General features: G+C 42.6%; 1 protein-coding gene and 1 long non-coding RNA gene across 3 annotated transcripts; both read right to left on the bottom strand.

Annotated features, from left to right (window-relative positions):
* Positions 1–6184: 6184 nt before the first annotated feature.
* LOC146260428 (uncharacterized) lies at positions 6185–6698 on the bottom strand. Its single transcript, XR_014729607.1, has 3 exons — positions 6511–6698; positions 6363–6419; positions 6185–6249 (listed from the first exon to the last, which is right to left on the bottom strand). It is a non-coding gene; the product is annotated as an uncharacterized LOC146260428 (long non-coding RNA).
* A 3477-nt stretch (positions 6699–10175) lies between these two features.
* LOC146260427 (uncharacterized) lies at positions 10176–12274 on the bottom strand. Of its 2 annotated transcripts, XM_084671173.1 has the most exons (9): positions 11840–12268; positions 11484–11554; positions 11220–11396; positions 11068–11129; positions 10899–10985; positions 10770–10811; positions 10528–10701; positions 10413–10448; positions 10176–10314 (listed from the first exon to the last, which is right to left on the bottom strand). In XM_084671173.1, exons 1-8 carry the CDS (start codon positions 11995–11997, stop codon positions 10413–10415), a joined length of 807 nt encoding a protein of 268 aa, XP_084527299.1. In that variant the 5' UTR covers positions 11998–12268; the 3' UTR covers positions 10176–10314. The 2 variants fall into 2 exon arrangements, with proteins under 2 accessions (XP_084527299.1, XP_084527298.1); XM_084671172.1 differs by lacking the exons at positions 10176–10314; positions 10413–10448 and having other exon boundaries at positions 10474–10701; positions 11840–12274.
* Positions 12275–18475: the final 6201 nt, after the last annotated feature.

Below are 18475 nucleotides of genomic sequence, written 5' to 3'. Positions count from 1 at the left end.
CACACTCCTTTCTTTGGAACTGTCTGCATTCCTCTAAATCATGACTTTGAGCACAGCAAAGACATACAATGTCGTCAGGTGTGTCTGAGTCTGAAGTTGCTTCCGGAACTCCCTCATGCAAATGCATAGATGTTACTGCGGTGGCGACGACATTTCCCTTTACTCTGGGCTGTGATTTAAACTTGGTGAAGTTCTTTCCTACTACAGCATTAGATGATTGATCCTGTAGATCACCAAACAGGGGGTCGGAAAGAATTTTCACTCGGGTTTCGATAAATATGACCAAATCATAGAAGTGGGCTCTCTGGTTAGAAGTCTCCATTATTACATGTGCCTGGGTCCTCCATTGCTCCCTCATTTTAAAGGGCAACTTAGCGAGGATAGTTCTCATATTCACCGGCATATCCAGTTCCTGGACGTATGGCAACTCTTCCATTACATCACAGCAGCCCCGCAGGAATAAGCAGTATGTTTGAAGGGATTTGGTATCCTCAGATTTGATCACTAGAGCTTTCTCCATATAGGCAACTGCAATTTTGTATGGATTGCCAAAGTGTTCCTGCAAGAGCTCTTTTGCCACAGAAAAGCCTTGTTCTGGATTCATATGCTGGCAGCTGCGCACTAATTCCTGTGGTCGTCCTCTTGTGAACTGTTCCAAGTAATATAGACAATCTGCCTTTCCTGCTTTCCCTTTGACTCATTGCTCCCCTGATGAATCCCCTATACTGGAGAGGATCCCCCTTCAAATTTTTAGGGGTGGTAGGGATGATGTGTGCTGTTGTTGCACCAGAGCAGCAGTTATATCATTTTGCCTCCGCATAATGGAAAAGAGGTCACTAGATGAATTTTGGATTGATGATATGATTGTTGTGATGTTCCCGTATTTTCTTGGCAATGTTCATTTGGGTTACACCACTGCCTTGGGATGGCTTTGTGCCACTGTTCTGCTTTCTTTTTACGCATATCCAATGGTGGTGGATCGTTAAAGGATGGCAATTCCTTTGATAGGTCAAGTGGCTGTTGTTCATCAACATACCACTGTCTTGAAGCAGCCTTGCACTGTCGATCCATTTCCTTTCTCTGCATATCCGGTAATGGTGGGTTGTTTGACGGTACTGGTCTCCTTGACATGTCTGTTTGTTGCTGCTCATTGGACTTATACCACTGGATTGAGGCTGCCTTACACCATCTCTCAGTCTCCTTCCTCCTCACATCCAGTGGTAGTGGGTCGTTGGGTAGTAATGATTGGTTGGTGATGTTGATTGGTTGTGTTGATTTACAGGGTTCTGCATTAAATTGATTTGCTGAAGGGTTCAAGATGCTGACAGGTTGCTGTTTACGTTTTTCCTTTGCCAGATAACAACAACTTTTCACATCTGAGGCCTGCAACACAGCCAACTTAGCAATGGAAAGTTGGTAAGTTGAATCAGTTCAAATGAATGGTCATTAACAGGCGTCTGCCTGACTAAATAATGACCCATTTAGTGGCGGCTGGTGAATTTATTTCCAGGGGGGGCTATATTGTGCTCCGAGATCCTAGCCTTGCTAGAGAGATCCGGGGATATGCCCCCCCGGGGAAAAAAATGCTATCTCAACACCAGAAAGCAGTATTTTGGTGCATTCCTAAATGTATTTACTAATTTGTAATTTGCCTGTTTCTGTCAACCTCCTCATTGTGCTTACGGATCCCTATTCTGTAGCCTTCATCAAGTTGAGCAGATATGTTTTTTCCCCAAACATGGCTACTCTTATTGCATTTTCCATATGGACCTTTGTTTGCTAATGTTTTTTAACTTTTTTCTGAAATGTGTTTCAAATCCTTCAATCCTGTCTGGATCCATCTTTTGAAAAAGGAGGCTGCAAAAACAAAATAAAGCATTTATTTCTCCACAACCAATTAGCCAACTCGTCTTACATTTACATTTATGTATTTAGCAGACGCTTTTATCCAAAGCGACTTCCAAGAGAGAGTTTTACAAAAGTGCATAGGTCACTGATCATAACAACGAGATAGCCCCAAACATTGCGGGTAGCCAAACATGAAGCATACTTTGTGAAACCAAATCAGTCCCAAGGGAAGAGTAATAAGAGCATGAAGTTAGACAGGTTACAATTAAACAGCAAGAACCTCAAAAGTGCAAGAGTGTACCTGTTGATAAAGCAAGCAACAATAATGCATTTCACAGCGAGTATAATAATTTTAAGACAGTTACTGTAGACTCACGGTGTTCCGTACAAACTCGGACGTAGAGTGACTTTAAATGAGGCTGCAACAGTCAAAAATAAGGCTACAGCTAATCTGATAGCATCGTAGTTGCCGGAAGACGCTTGGAAACTTTCTGAGCTATGATTGACATGATGTTGAACCAATAATATAAGTCAAAATATAGAAAAACGGCGACATCCGGTGTTGTTCGGCACATTATGAGTAGCTCACGGTGTTCTGTGCAATGGATTATTTAACTCATGGTGTAACGTTTTCTTTCCACCAGGGGCCTGTACTACGAATCAAGATCAACATGCTCTGGATTACTTTCAGTTACCCGGCTACGCGAAGCCTAACAATTGCAGTCACGATAAGCGGTACTACGACGGCGGTTATCAACTCTCTAACTCAACCCAGATCTTTCCAATCTAGAGACGTGCGCGTTCACATAAAGGGGTGGTGTTTGAACCGCATGTCCAATCGCAAACATGGACGAAACAAGAGCCGGATATTTCACGGAGGAGGAGCAGACAATCTTACAAACTTTGTCTACTCCTCCTGCGTGAAATATGGTAATACAAGCATATCAGGAATACAGACATAATACAGGCAAATTTCAACAAAGTCGCTGCTGCCAAGCTGGCAAAAAATAGCATACGCTGTAAATGGGTAAGCTACATGACTTATTGAAGATGTGACCATAATTACACGGGTGCATTCCACAACGTTAAACTTTTGTTGCTGTATTATTTTAGTTGCAACCCTGCAGTGGCAAACGATCGTGGGAGCAAATGCTAAATAAATATAAAACCATAATTCAAAACGGTAAGTAGCAGTAGGCATTACTTGCACATATTTTAAGGCCAACAAGTACAAGGCTGAATTGCCTGAATTATTACCTTAAATTCCTGAGATATCTACGTGTGCTAGCAGGAAACTGTCCTGGTTGCTATACTTGTTACTAGGTAGGAAGTTTTGTATTTAGGCTTATTTAAACCCGTTTATTCTACTCTACTATTTTAAGTTTTCACTCGTTCGACATTCCCAAGACAGCAACGCGCGCAGGTAGAATACTATAACCTACGTGTTGCCTTCCCGGTCTGTTAAAATTGATGCTAAATAAGTAATTTTTTTGACGAAAACAACTAGCTAGCTAACACCAGCTATTGAACGAGTGAAAACTTATAGTAGAGTAGTATAAACTGGTTTAAATAAGCCTAAATCTAAACTTCCTACCCGGTAGGCTAACCAGTATAGCAAAGATGACAGTTTCCTGCTAGCACGCGTAGATATCTCAGGAATTTAAGGTCGGCATAGCGACGGACGCGTCCTTGCTTCGGAACGGCATTGTGATGTCAGGTAGGACAGTATTTGGCCCTAGGACACTATTTGGCCTGACAGCACCTCTCACTATCAGCGCACCAAGCTGCACAGGATCTGCTATGAACGGTGACGACATTATCGTCAATAATTAGTTAATGGGCGGGGTTTTCATACCGGTTGATCTCTGATCTCCAACTTATCCTGCTCCCGACCAGGGGCCTGTACTACGAATCAAGATTTGGCGTTAGCGAGGTAACTTCAGGTTCAACCCAGGGTTTTCTGTACTACGACGGTGGATTATTTGTTACCGGGGTAGATCGCCATGGTAACATATGCTGAACGGCTAACCTGGTCGGGAGCAGGATAAGTTGGAGATCAGAGATCAACCGGTATGAAAACCCCGCCCATTAACTAATTCTTGACGATAATGTCGTCACCATTCATAGTAGATCCTGTGCAGCTTGGTGCGCTGATACTGTAGTGAGAGGTGCGTTCAGAAGAGCCAGAACATTTAGAGACCGACAAAACCCTTTTGCATTCCCTCATGAGTATCTTTCTGAAAGATATAGATTCTTAGCAGAGGGAATTACGTATATTGCCAGCTTCTTGAGCCGTATGTTGCCAATGCGACGCATTGAAGCTGTGCACTCAGTCCCACAGACTGAATGCATAGCGTTTCGTTATTTCGCTATGGGTAGCTAGTTTTATAGTGTGGGTGATGCGGAGAACCTGAGCAAGAACACTGTCTGCCGCACAATTTTGAACCGATTTTATGATGAAAAATATATATCCAAAGTGCCCTTTGTAAAAACTTTGGACTCCTAATATGTTGACAAAATGAAAGGAGGTTTTTCACTCAATGTTCTGATTTCTGTTCTGGAAATGTATGCAAATAATATTATATTTTACAACGTCATCCAACTTTAGGGGGATCACACTCCTCAGCCTCCCTGGGAAAGTCTATTCAGGGGTCCTGGAGAGGAGGGTCCGCCGGATTGTCGAACCTCGGATTCAGGAGGAGCAATGTGGTTTTCGTCCTGGTCGTGGAACAGTGGACCAGCTCTATACCCTCCGCGGAGTCCTGGAGGGTACATGGGAGTTCGCCCAACCAGTCTACACATGTTTTGTGGATTTGGAAAAGGCGTTCGACCGTGTCCCTCGGGGGCTCATGTTGGGGGTGCTCCGAGAGTACAGGGTACCGGATTCCCTGATCAGGGCTGTCCGGTCCCTGTACGACCGGTGCCAGAGTTTGGTCCGCATTGCCGGTAGTAAGTCGAACTTGTTTCCGGTGAGGGTTGGACTCCGCCAGGGCTGCCCTATGTCACCGATTCTGTTCACTACCTATATGGACAGGATTTCTAGGCGCAGCCAGGGTGTTGAGGGGGTCCGGTTTGGTGACCTCAGGATCGGGTCGCTGCTTTTTGCAGATGATGTGGTCCTGTTGGCTTCATCGGGCCGTGACCTTCAGCTCTCACTGGAGCGGTTCGCAACCGAATGTGAAGCGGCTGGGATGCAAATCAGCACCTCCAAATCTGAGGCCATGGTTATCGACCGGAAATGGGTGGAGTGCCATCTCCGGGTCGGGGAGGAGATCCTGAACCAAGTGGAGGAGTTCAAGTATCTCGGGGTCTTGTTCACGAGTGAGGGAAGATTGGAGCGCGAGGTCGACAGGCGGATCGGTGCGGCGTCCGCAGTGATGCGGGCTCTGCATCGGTCCGTCGTGGTGAAGAAGGAGCTGAGTCGAAAGGCGAAGCTCTCTATTTACCAGTCGATCTACGTTCCTACCCTCACCTATGGTCACGAACTATGGGTAATGACCGTAAGAACGAGATCGCGAATACAAGCGGCCGAAATGAGCTTTCTCCGCAGGGTGTCCGGGCTCTCCCTTAGAGATAGGGTGAGAAGCTCGGTCATCCGGGAGAGGCTCAGAGTAGAACCGCTGCTCCTCCGCATCGAGAGGAGCCAGCTGAGGTGGCTCGGGCATCTGATTAGGATGCCTCCTGGACGCCTCCCTGGTGAGGTGTTCCGGGCACGTCCCACTGGGAAGAGGCCCCGGGGAAGACCCAGGACACGCTGGAGGGACTATGTCACTCGGCTGGCCTGGGAACGCCTCGGGGTCCCCCAGGAAGAGGTGGTGGAAGTGGCCGGGGAGAGGGAAGCCTGGGCCTCCCTGCTTAGGTCATTGCCCCCGCGACCCGATCCCCGGACAAGCGGCAGATGACGACGACGACGACAACGTCATCATTTGCTCATTTAAACATAGGCCTACATTTACAGGAAACTAGTAATGAAAACATTATTTGACATACTATTAAATATCAACTTGGGAGGTTTCATGTTGTATGTTATCCCTATTCACTGTGTCTCCCCTTAACCCTTCTGTCCTTGGGTTGCTTTGACCCATTTTCTAATCATTTCCATATCAGAAATTGGGGTTTCTTTCAACCAAAACCTTTCAAACCAAAAAGAACAATGGGTATCTGTACAAAGCTCTTTACAAGTGATACATAAATGATCATTTCACTACTTTCATTGATTTTTGATGTTTCATTCACTTTTATAGCATTTTTCAAAAATAATAAATAGGACATTGAAAGAGAGAAGTGGTGAAAACCCCCACAAAATATTCAAAAGGCACAACAAAAAAGCCAAAAAAGGTATAAAAATATCAAAACGTAGACAAAAGTTTAACAAATACATCCTCATGTGTTCTCCCTCCCCTAGGAACAGGAAAAATATGTCAGTGTAACTAACTTTAGTGTCGTTCAGTCATGTACGATCTCTTCTCATATTCCAGTTTTTCTGTCTCCAGCCTTGTTTTTTTATTAAAAACCTTATAATCGAGCTCCAGGGTTCTTTTATACAGGGCCCTCACACTGTCTGCTCCAACCTGAAACAAATGAAGAACATTGTCCCTTTGCAAGGCACACTTGGAGAAAGTTGAAGGTGTCCATTTGACTACTGTGGTTTTTTGCTTATACCTTGTGTCTTTGTCTTGGCCTTGAAGTGGAGGCCCTAGGCTCAGGGGGAGGAAGAAGTTCCTCTTCCTGCTGAGTTCAACACCATAGAAATGTAATCAATTGAGTCATATTTGAAATGAGCACTTTAAGGACTTGTGTCTTATGTTGAGACCACCACAATTAGTAAGTCATTACAGACACTTCAATCACAGTCACACGTTCACACATTCTCACCATCTGTGTTGCAAGTGGTAAATAAAACTCAAAGGTGTACCCCCAAAATGAGCAGGCAGACACAGTTTCCTGATCATCTAGGACCTCCACTTGAGAAAGTAAATGGTATATTTGATCCATATTCAGCAACCACATATGGCATACATACTGGCGTATGACTATTAGTTTCACTGTTACCTCTGTATGGCACAGTGGGACGACAGTGGGTGGTGGCAGCAACACCACTGTATTTCCTGTCACTGCAGAGCACAGTAATACATTTCACTCCTACAATATTCATAAATAATTGTTGAATGAACATGGTCACATAGATTACTTGAAACATACATATGCCTGGGCTTCCAACCTGCTGCCACCAGTTGCCTAATTTTTCTTCCTGTTGGCTGCAGGCAATTTCATTGTTCTATAGGCCTTTTGTAGCTATACAATATCCTACAAAAGGGACTAATTCAGGGAATTCAGCCTTGTACTTGTTGGCCTTAAAATATGTGCAAGTATTGCCTACTGCTACTTACCGTTTTGAATTATGGTTTTATATTTATTTAGCATTTGCTCCCACGATCGTTTGCCACTGCAGGGTTGCAACTAAAATAATACAGCAACAAAAGTTTAACGTTGTGGAATGCACCCGTGTAATTATGGTCACAGCTTCAATAAGTCATGTAGCTTACGCATTTACAGCGTATGCTTTTTTTTTCCAGCTTGGCAGCAGCGACTTTGTTGAAATTTGCCTGTATTATGTCTGTATTCCTGATATGCTTGTATTACAATATTTCACGCAGGAGGAGTAGACACAGTTTGTAAGATTGTCTGCTCCTCCTCCGTGAAATATGCGGCTCTTGTTTCGTCCATGTTTGCGATTGGACATACGGTTCAAACACCGCCCTTTTATGTGAACGCGCACGTCTCTAGATTGGAAAGATCTGGGTTGAGTTAGAGTGTTGATAACCGCTGTCGTAGTACCGCTTATCGTGACTGCAATTGTTAGGCTTTGCGTAGCCGGGTAACTGAAAGTAATCCAGAGCATGTTGATCTTGATTCGTAGTACAGGGGCCTGTTGCACAAAACTAGGATAAGGGATTAAGCCAGGATATCTTGGTGATCCTGGCTCAATTGATCCGTAATCCGGTTGCACTAAAGATGGATAGGGGGCAGGAGGATATGTTATGGTATAAATTACCATGGAGATTTATTCTGTGGAGCTAGCCTGCTCCAGACCAGGCTAAATTCCAGGATCTATTTAATCTCATCCCTAATGTCAGTCAGCAGTCACCACAAATGGAAACCAATAGTTATTTCACTGCTCACTATACATTGTTATCACATATAACTAGACCCACTGTCATTATTTAAACGTTTGTGATCATTAATTTCAATGATTTTGGATAAAAAATGATTTTTAGATGATGTTGCTATCATTACATAATTTACAGTTTCCCATAGACTATAAGGCTATATATAAAATGATAGAATATTAGGGCCACAGAGGGGAAAAAAACACAAGTCATAATATTGTAACCAGTTGTTTTAAAGGAGGACAGTTGTTAAAATGACAGATGTGGGGCATTTCGTGAAATTGTACTTCAGTATGGTTTCATAAACAAAGACATGCTGATGTGCCAGAATATTAAGTATCACATTGTCATAAGTATCAAAACTGTAAAAACAATATGTAGCTTTTCTGCAGAAAGAACCAGCCTCATAAATTTATGACTTTATCCTTTTTCTTCAGTGTGGCCCTAGTACTCTGTCATATAAACAAATACACATTCCATATGAATATAAAAACACAATGTGTAACATTATGTTCCTTTATTGAATGAGGACAAAACAAAGCAGGTAAACCATCAGCTCCTTTCGAAACTGAAGTCACAGTGACTCTACAAGATGGAAAGCACAGAATCCAAGCATATTATACAAAATGATACATACACATTCAAAGGTCTGTATATAACCCACCCTGCATGTCTGCACACTAAAATAAATGCAGGACAAATCCATACACATCAACTGAACAGACAAATGAATGGATGCAGTAGCCTCCCTGCAGCCTTGTATTACACACAGTATACCGCACAAACATCATAAGAGGCCAAATTCGTAAAAAAACGAACCCAAAAAAACCCAAATTCCTCTGCCACCGCAGGACATATTTAACCAAAATTGAAAGCACACATACTAACTAAAATAATTCAACACATATTGGTCCCTCAGCAGCCGACCACTGTCGTCATCAGGGAAGATTGCCGGATTGTCCCAGTCCATGGCTGGTGGCACTCTGGGGGCCCTCTCCTTCCTCAGGCAGGCCACATTGTGGAGGACAGCACAAGCCACAGTAATATCACATGCCCTAACAGGGCTGACCCTTAATTTGTGAAGGCAGTGAAAGCGTGCCTTCAGGAGGCCAAAGGTCATTTCAACTCTGGCCCTGGTCCTGGCATGGGCATGGTTGTAGGCCTGCTGTGCTTCCTGGGGGTCTGTGAAAGGTGTCAGGAGAAAAGGCTGGCAGCCATACCCCCTGTCTCCCAGCAACACACCAGAGAATTCACCTGTCAACACAAAATCTCATCATTACTACCTCATAAACACAGTGATATTCTTGACACAGCCATGATGGTTATAAATAGGGGTTGTGTGGCTTACCTTGTGATAGGCACTGATAGATTTCAGAGGCCCGAAAGATTCTGGAGTCATGGACTGAGCCAGGCCATTTTGCCACAACATTGCTGATCACACAGTCAGCATTGCAGACCATCTGAAATCATAAGATGAGGAATATTACACCAATCAATGCACATCACTGGCAATGCAGCGTGTTCGTCAATGGACAATATCAAAAAGTTATGTTCACCTGAACATTAATGCTGTGAAAGGATTTCCTATTCACAAAATCGGCCTCATGGGCACCTGAGGGGGCTTTTATCCTTATGTGTGTGCAGTCCACTGCACCAATGACATTGGGGAAACCTGTCACACAAAGTAATGAGTATCCTACTATGTGTTAACAGTTGTCCTGTAATTTGTAGATCCTCTTACCTGCAATCCTATAGAACTCCTCTTTGATGTCACAGAGTCTTCTGTGGCCAGGGAAGGAGATGAAGACATCTGCTAATGCTTTGATAGCCAGACACACACTCCTTATTGTGCGGCAAATTGTGGCCTTGTTCAGCTGTTCTGCATCCCCCACTGAGTACAGGAAGGCTCCACTAGCAAAAAAGCGCAAGGCCACACAAACCATTTGCTCCACACTCAGTGCATGGCTCCGTGCAGTGCGGTGCTTAATCCTGGGACCCAGTAGTCTGCATAGATACCTGATGCCATCTGCAGAAAACCTGTATCTTTCATATAGATGGTCATCAGGGAAGGCCAGTGGGTCCAACCGGTCCCTGAAGACCCTTTCTCGCCTGAAGGCTCTCCTCAGCACAAGTGCTTCTTCATCCACCACATCTCGCACGAATGGGCATGCCATTGTCAGAGCAGAAAGGAACACACAATTTTGGGCCTTCATATAGGCTAGTGGCCACACCTGGTGCTGGGGGGGTGGGCAAAAGAGGGCGATGCCTTATAACGATGACTTGGTTGTACTGATTGCTGGGAAAATAAAAAAAACCTTAGAAAGATGCCACCGTCCTGTGTGCTCACAATAAGAGCTCATATGTCATGGCTCACTTGACTTTACGAGAATATACCTAATTTTTATTTTCAGCTGTGTCATCTTCTTGGAGCTGGGGGAGGAAAGAAAAATAATGATTAATACATTTGTGTTACAGTTAGAATACAGTGTACATTGAAGGCATATCTCACCTCCCTCTCAAGTTTTTTTATTTCAAGGTCCGGTTTCCTAATTGTCCTCTTTTTTATTTCGGACTCCAGTGCAAGATTTTCCATCTTTTTCTTCTTGTACTGAATGTCTATGTCTGCCAGTTCTATTTGGCGCCGGAGGTGGTTGCCATACAACTTTCTGATAGCTTGTGAGCTCTGTGAACACAATACAATTAGCGCAGCTGGAATTTGGCAGGATGTGGTGTCCTTTTATTAATACGCACTATGTTGCCAGGCTGGTTTTCCCACTGTATAGCATCTGGGTCCTGTAAAAGAAATTAGATTTTTTGATTTTGATGAGGACTCCTCACCATTGTAGAGTAAATAGTACTTTCACAGTCTTAACATGATACCTCATGCCTTCTGGAATCCAGAGAGATGGTCTCCTCCTCATCATCGTCTCCATCATGTGCTGTTGCTGTTGCACTGGGGCCTTCACCCTATCACATTTAATCGGATTCATATTGAAGCTAGTAGACAAGACATGCCAGGCCTACAGTATGCCTTTGATGGAGTACTCACTGGATCAACATCGTCTGGTGCTTGTGCTGGTGGCTCTAACAGGAACACAGTGCTGCCAGACACTGCAAGGCAATAGGTAAACCAAAGTCAGACAGTCCAAATTGATTCAATATGAATGTGGTTGTATCCCATGTAGAGATGGAAGGACATACCTTGAATGAAGCGGGTGGCATCTTGGGAGGAACCTATGCTCGTCTCTTTCCCCCCAGGGATCCCCTCTAAGACGGGCCTGCCTTTATTTAGCTCCAAGGCCATGTCCTCTGCTGGGGTAAGGTCAGCCTTTGGTGACCCACCACCCGTGCCTTGTCTGTGGGTATTCTTTTTCACTGCTAAAACAGTACAGACAATGTGTGAGCAGGCACCTTCTGGGTACAATATATGCTTGTGCTTTGTTAAATATTAGTCAGGGACCATACCATTCTGCAGAATGTTCTTGTATTTGATTTTGACCTGCTGCCATGTCCGTTTTGGCCCGTTCATGTTTAATCTACACACACACACACACACATATTTAATGGAGTCACACTGCAAAAAATTACTTGGTATTTTTGTCTTGTTTTCAGTAAAAATATCAAAAAATTTATCATAGCTTTATACAGTGTGATGGAGTTACTTTACACAATTTCACTCATATCTGCAGTGCATTTCAATTAAAAATTTAACCGTTTCATAATTACAGTACAACTGCATTTTTGGAGATGTGAATTAAATATTTGAATTGTAATTGTGATGTTTCAGCGGAGCGGTGAGTGTGTAATTGTGCACTACTTACGCATTCAGGCGGTCTGCAATACTTTGCCACGCTTTTTCTCTTTGCTTTATCACTGTGGCGGTGTTGCCTTTCTTCTTAATTATATCTTTTACCTCCTCGTATGCCTCCATGAGGATTTGTGCTTCCGACGGGGAAAAGTACGCGGCTCTAGTTGCCATGGTAAATCAGTTAATCTGTGATCTGTGGCGGGGTCTATTTGAGTGAGCCGTGAGCGCGCACCTATCCAGGATTGGTTTCACCTGGCTTAATGAATCCGTGTCTGCTCATCCTGGCTTGGTCTTTGTGCAACCAATTAAGCCTGGACGCACATGTTTTGGCTTCATTGAGCTCAGCTGAGTCATTTATCCCGGATGTCTTAATTCTACTTTTGTGCAACAGGCCCCAGGCCCCAGGTTAGCCGCTCAGCATATGTTACCATGGCGATCTACCCCGGTAACAAGTAATCCACCGTCGTAGTACAGAAAACCCTGGGTTGAACCTGAAGTTACCTCGCTAACGCCAAATCTTGATTCGTAGTACAGGCCCCAGGGGTCCAACAGATGAAAACATGTTTAATTGACAACCACAACGATAAAACATTTAACCTCTTGTAACCCACCTGGTTAAAAGGTTAAATTGTATAAATTGTTATATTAACATAACATATAATTTTATATTATATATTGTTTTATTTACGTTTTCTATATTAATGGTTTTATTTTGAAAAACTGAAGTTTATTTTGACGGATAACAGGAAGTAGTATGCAGAAATGCAGATAGTTTCACCTTTCTGATTGACGCATAGAGCACCTCTTCTACTCGCACATGTTAACTGAAGACATTTGAAGAAAGTATGAAAACAGAATCTAATGTCTTGAAAATTACAAATATTGAGTTGATGATTTTGTATGATAATTAGCTCCTGTTTAGAAGTGGAAGAACCGTCGATGAAGCACTTTTATTTTTCTTTAATCACTCCTGAGATAATCCTTCTTGAGCTAGCACTCACATGTTCTCATTGACTGTACGTATTGAGATGCCCATGCCGTGGTCACGCTAGCTAATCATTTGGGTATTTTGCACATTTTAAGTTCATTGTTAAAGCATGTATGTTACTAAATTATTTGATATTGAATAGGAAATGAATGGTGATAAGCATGGTCATTAAAATAAGTGTAATATGGATATATTACACTGTAAAGAAAAACTAGTCACACTCGCCAAGCGTGATTGGGTCAAGGTAATAAGCAATTGAAGCGAAAATTGTAGTTATAAGTTATTTAAAATGGGTAAAAACAGCAAAGCTGTGAATTGTTAATTAAAACAATGTATTTTATTTATTTTATTTGTAATCTAAAATCCTATGTTAAAACGGGTTACAAAATGAGACAATGCAGATAAGAAAACATGGGTTACGCATTATTACTGTACAAGTTAATGTGTTCTTCATAAATACGTGATAAATTGTGTTTACATAATTACATTTAATTGACATCACTATGGTAAAAATGATATATTTAGCCAAATTATAAATTTATTTTGGAAGTAACTGTAGTTAACTGTTTGTTAACCGTGTTTAGTTATGTTTCAACTTGAGAATATACATTTATGTGAGCCTAATTTCAATTGCATCTAAGATTCTGGACTGTAACACCTGTTTTGTAAATACAGGTCAGGTTTTTTTTGGAGAACGAGGAAAAAACTTGCTTCCAGCCTTGGTGTCCAACGAGGATGCTGAGATGATCCATTGATGGCGAGCCTCCCAGTTGAACTGTGAACTTTGACCACCCAATCAACGGATCCTGTGGTAGGATTGTGTCAGTCCCACTGACCGATACCAACAAAAGCCTACTGTGGATCCCCTCACTGCCTTTTGACTATTTCACCCGACTAACTGACTTGAACATCGACGTTGCAAAGCAACACTTTCTTTAAGGGACAAAGGACAGTTTATTTGATTTTATTATTATTTGGGCCCATACGTTGTATTGTGCAATATTGTATTCTTGCTCAAACTAAAGTTTACATTCAATTACAATTTTCGGTGTCTATCTGGTTATTGCTATACTTTCAGCTCCTACAAACCTAGAGGTCCAGACGTGTATATACCCTGAAGTGAGTTACACGGTAAAAATTGGCGAGCCAGCCAGGAGCTTTGTATAGCAATAGCATTAACCCTTTAAGAGTAAAAGTGTATGTCAAGTGTGAACTAGAACATTTTCACCAAAATGGATGTGATTGAGAAAGATAATGTTAAGGTTCCTAATGCTGTCATTGTATCAGGGTTGACAAAATACCGATGTAGATGAAGAGATTTTTGACTTTCTTAAGCAATATGGGTCTATTAACCAGATAGAGGTCCTGTATCGCCCGCGATACAGAAATGCTGCGCCCCCCTCCCTCAGTGAGAACGCACTCAAATTCAAAAAAATCTTTTTTTAGATGGCTACACATATGATACCTCGTTGGAAAGCTACGATTCTTGTGCTTCCATTGAAATAAACCAATTCAAGCTCAACTCGCAACAGAAAGTACCGTCAACATCTTTGTCCGGTGACCGTTCATTCAACAATGCCAGAGAAAAAAGTTGTACTTACCTACGATTACTTAGGAATGTTCCAGGTATGCACACAACTCATCAAAACCTCATCTGCTTACATTCCCAAGGGTCCAAAGTATCAAACCATGTCGAGTAGTTGTCCAAACAATGAATTATATCCACACATAGCCACGATCTTTTTGCTTCATTCTTACAAATCAAAAACATTTTTTGACGAAGTGTCACAAACAATTGCTAATAGCTACTCATGTGAGTAGAGTAGAAACCCGGGGATAGTCTTAAAATGGCCGCTACACTATGACCTTTTGATAGACATCTTGGTTGACCCAATAGGAGCTTCCATGCCCCGGTGACAGCCCTCTAAAGCCAACTAGGTCTGTGCGTCCAGCCCCCCCCCTGCACCCCCGCCCACCGCCCCCTCTACACAATTTTTTCTAACTGGCTTACAATGGCTGTGAAATGAGCTAGTGATCCTTGTAGCTTAGAGCTAGCTGAAAATGGCGATACCCCATATGCCAGGTTTGTGGAGCCTTCAAAATAAAAGTCGATTGCGCAATATGTCAGTGTTTTTTGTGCGCCAATCCTGGGAATCAGATAAAGCACTCCAATGTGTTCATGCTTCAGTTTTTGTGTTTCAGTAATACTAATGAGGGATTTAGCTGTTATACAGTCATGGCCGAAATTGTTGGCACCCCAGAAATGTTTCCAGAAAATCAAGTATTTCTCACAAAAAAGTATTGCAGTAACACATGTTTTGCTATCCACATGTTTATTCCCTATGTGTGTATTGGAACAAAACAAAAAAAGGGAGAAAAAAAGCAAATTGGACATAATGTCACACAAAACTCCAAAAATTGGCTGGTCAAAATTCTTGGCACCCTTTCAAAATTGTGGATAAATAAGATTGTTTCAAGCATGTGATGCTCCTTCAAACTCACCTGGGGCAAGTAACAGGTGTGGGCAATATAAAAATCACACCTGGGAGCAGATAAAAAGGAGAGAAGTTCACTTAGCTTTGATTGTGTGTGCCACACTAAGCATGGACAACAGAAAGAGTAGAAGAGAACTGTCTGAGGACTTGAGAACCAAAATTGTGGAAAAATATCAACAATCTCAAGGTGACAAGTCCATCTCCAGAGATCTAGATGTGCCTTTGTCCACAGTGCGCAACATTATCAAGAAGTTTGCAATCCACGGCACTGTAGCTAATCTCCCTGGGCGTGGACGGAAGAGAAAAATTGATGAAAGGTTGCAACGCAGGATAGTCCGGATGGTGGATAAGCAGCCCCAAACAAGTTCCAAAGAAATTCAAGCTGTCCTGCAGGCTCAGGGAGCATCAGTGTCAGCGCGAACTATCCGTCGACATTTAAATGAAATGAAACGCTATGGCAGGAGACCAAGGAGGACCCCACTGCTGACACAGAGACATAAAAAAGCAAGACTACAGTTTGCCAAAATGTACTTGAGTAAGCCAAAATCCTTCTGGGAAAACGTCTTGTGGACAGATGAGACCAAGACAGAGCTTTTTGGTAAAGCACATCATTCTACTGTTTACCGAAAAAAGAATGAGGCCTACAAAGAAAAGAACACAGTACCTACAGTGAAATATGGTGGAGGTTCAATTATGTTTTGGGGTTGTTTTGCTGTCTCTGGCACTGGGTGCCTTGAATGCGTGCAAGGCATCATGAAATCTGAGGATTACCAAAGGATTTTGGGTCGCACTGTACAACCAAGTGTCAGAAAGCTGGGTTTGCGTCTGAGATCTTGGGTCTTCCAGCAGGACAATGACCCCAAACATACATCAAAAAGCACCCAAAAATGGATAGCAACAAAGCGCTGGAGAGTTCTAAAGTGGCCAGCAATGAGTCCAGATCTAAATCCCATTGAACACCTGTGGAGAGATCTTAAAATTGCTGTTGGGAAAAGGCACCCTTCCAATAAGAGAGACCTGGAGCAGTTTGCAAGTGCGAGTGGTCCAAAATTCCGGATGAGAGGTGTAAGAATCTTATTGATGGTTATAGGAAGCGACTGATTTCAGTTATTTTTTCCAAAGGGTGTGCAACTAAATATTAAGTTAAGGGTGCCAAGAATTTTGACCAGCCCATTTTGGGAGTTTTGTGTGACATTATGTCCAATTTGCTTTTTTTCCTCCCTTTTTTTTGTTGTTGTTCCAATACACACAAAGGGAATAAACATGTGTATAGCAAAACGTGTTACTGCAATACTTTTCTGTGAGAAATACTTGATTTTCCGGAAACATTTCTGGGGTGCCAACAATTTCGGCCATGACTGTATATGATAGTTTAAGTACCACCTTTCATTAGAGATAACAATTATACCTTTTTATCCTAAGAATTTGACCTTGGTTACAAGGGTTTTCTGGAGTCTCCAAAAGGCCCTTTTAGAAAACACATGGATGTATTCTTATAAAAACATGTGTCAAATATGAATATATTGTGGTATTATGTTTGACTTTTTATCTGAATTGGGTAAGGCTTCAACCTGTGGTCCAATGCTGTCTTCCAGCTAATACCTACCACCTCTAGGCCTCTTCAGGCCTCTGTTTTCAACACAAAATCTAGGCGGAAATAGAAACTTTCACTTTCCTTGTGTTCAAGCTTCTATTACTCAACACCAGTAGGACTGACAGGGGTCCTGACAACAAGGAACATAATTTCAGTGTCAGCTTTCAAAAGAGTCCATTTACATACATGTACTCCAAATGGTTCAAGAACAGCAGTCAATTTAGTTTGGGTATGCTGTTTAGGCGTTTTTGGGCACATTTAACAGGAATAAGAAGGGGTTAACAGAAGTATCAAGGTTTCAGAAACAACCTCAGAGTTCTTTGGTAAAGTAATTGTAGAGTATGCATCTGGTGTTGCTATGGAGGCACTTGAGGAAGATTTACCTCTTGATAGAACAAGTGATTTAGATACTGATGTTGTCTTCCACATTGAAGCTCTAGCAAGTGTATACACCTGTGAAAGGGGTACCTAACTCACTAAGGCATTTCTGTCAGAGCTCCACAACATTGCTAAACTAAGTGGAAAATCTTTTGAACACCTATTACGTGACGAGCTGACTAGAAATACTGGTATAGTTAAAGAGTCATCTCAGAGTGCAGAGTCAGAGCGTCAGGGTACAGTAGTAACACCTGCTGAAACAGTCCTAGGTCCTATTTCCCCGGATGCCACTCAAACAGATTCAGAGATAGACGGGCAAAATCAAACTAGTGAACCACCAAACCCTATCTTCAGAAACTCTGCTGTTACTATGCCTACTCTAAGAGCGTCTGCACACTTGTTTGTGCCTTCTCTTGAACAACTTAACCCCCCTGAAGTTCAGCGTGTAGTGGTCAAACACATTGTAAAAAGTTCAGACATCTCCTCTCAGATACACGCGCCAGCCAAACTCAGACCATTTTCTGGCAGAGTCCCTTACCCAAACTTTGAGGTTGATTATGACACTTGGAGAAGCAATAGCTGATCCAACTATTTCCAGTGCACAGCTTGTAAGGCGCATTGTTGATAGTTTGCTGCCCCCTGCCTCAACCGTAGTCAAGTCACTAGGTCCCCATGCAAATCCAAAAGCTTTCCTAGACCTGCTTGACTCAGCTTATGCTACAGTGGAAGATGGGGATGAGCTCTTTGCTCAGTTTCTCAACGTCAACCAAAATTCGGGTGAGAAACCTTCGAACTATCTTCAAAGATTACAGACACTGTTGAACCGGATTGAACCATTTCACCCAAAGATTCAGACAAGCAGCTCCTTAAGCAGTTCTGTAGAGGCTGCTGGAACAATGCACTGATTAACGCACTTCAGCTTGAGCAAAGAAAAGATAACCCGCCCACTTTATCTGAGTTTTTACTCCTTTTAAGAACAGAGGAAGACAGACAAACCGCAAAAGCAAACAGAATGAAACGGCATTTGGGGTTTCAAAAACCAAAAGAGCAAGCTGCAGCACACATGCATGAAGCATATGTTTTAGACACATTTGATATGCAGTCGTCCTTCTTTGACCCCCCATCGACCGTACAACAGATCCAAAAACAAATAGTCGATCTGCAAGCTCAAATTGCTGCCCTCTCAACTCCAAA

Source organism: Hypomesus nipponensis, chromosome 13, assembly GCF_054491055.1.
Source record: "Hypomesus nipponensis isolate SF chromosome 13, ASM5449105v1, whole genome shotgun sequence".
Lineage (NCBI taxonomy): Eukaryota > Metazoa > Chordata > Actinopteri > Osmeriformes > Osmeridae > Hypomesus > Hypomesus nipponensis.
This window is presented reverse-complemented; position numbering and strand designations above follow the sequence as displayed.

Excerpts from the sequence above, each read along its gene's own strand:
- LOC146260427 (XM_084671172.1), bottom strand. The coding sequence starts at position 11,997 with ATGGCAACTAGAGCCGCGTACTTTTCCCCGTCGGAAGCACAAATCCTC. Across the intron at positions 11,130-11,219 it reads TGCCACCCGCTTCATTCAAG|TGTCTGGCAGCACTGTGTTC; the intron begins GTATGTCCTTCC and ends ATTGCCTTGCAG. Across the intron at positions 10,702-10,769 it reads AAAACCAGCCTGGCAACATA|AGCTCACAAGCTATCAGAAA; the intron begins GTGCGTATTAAT and ends TTGTGTTCACAG.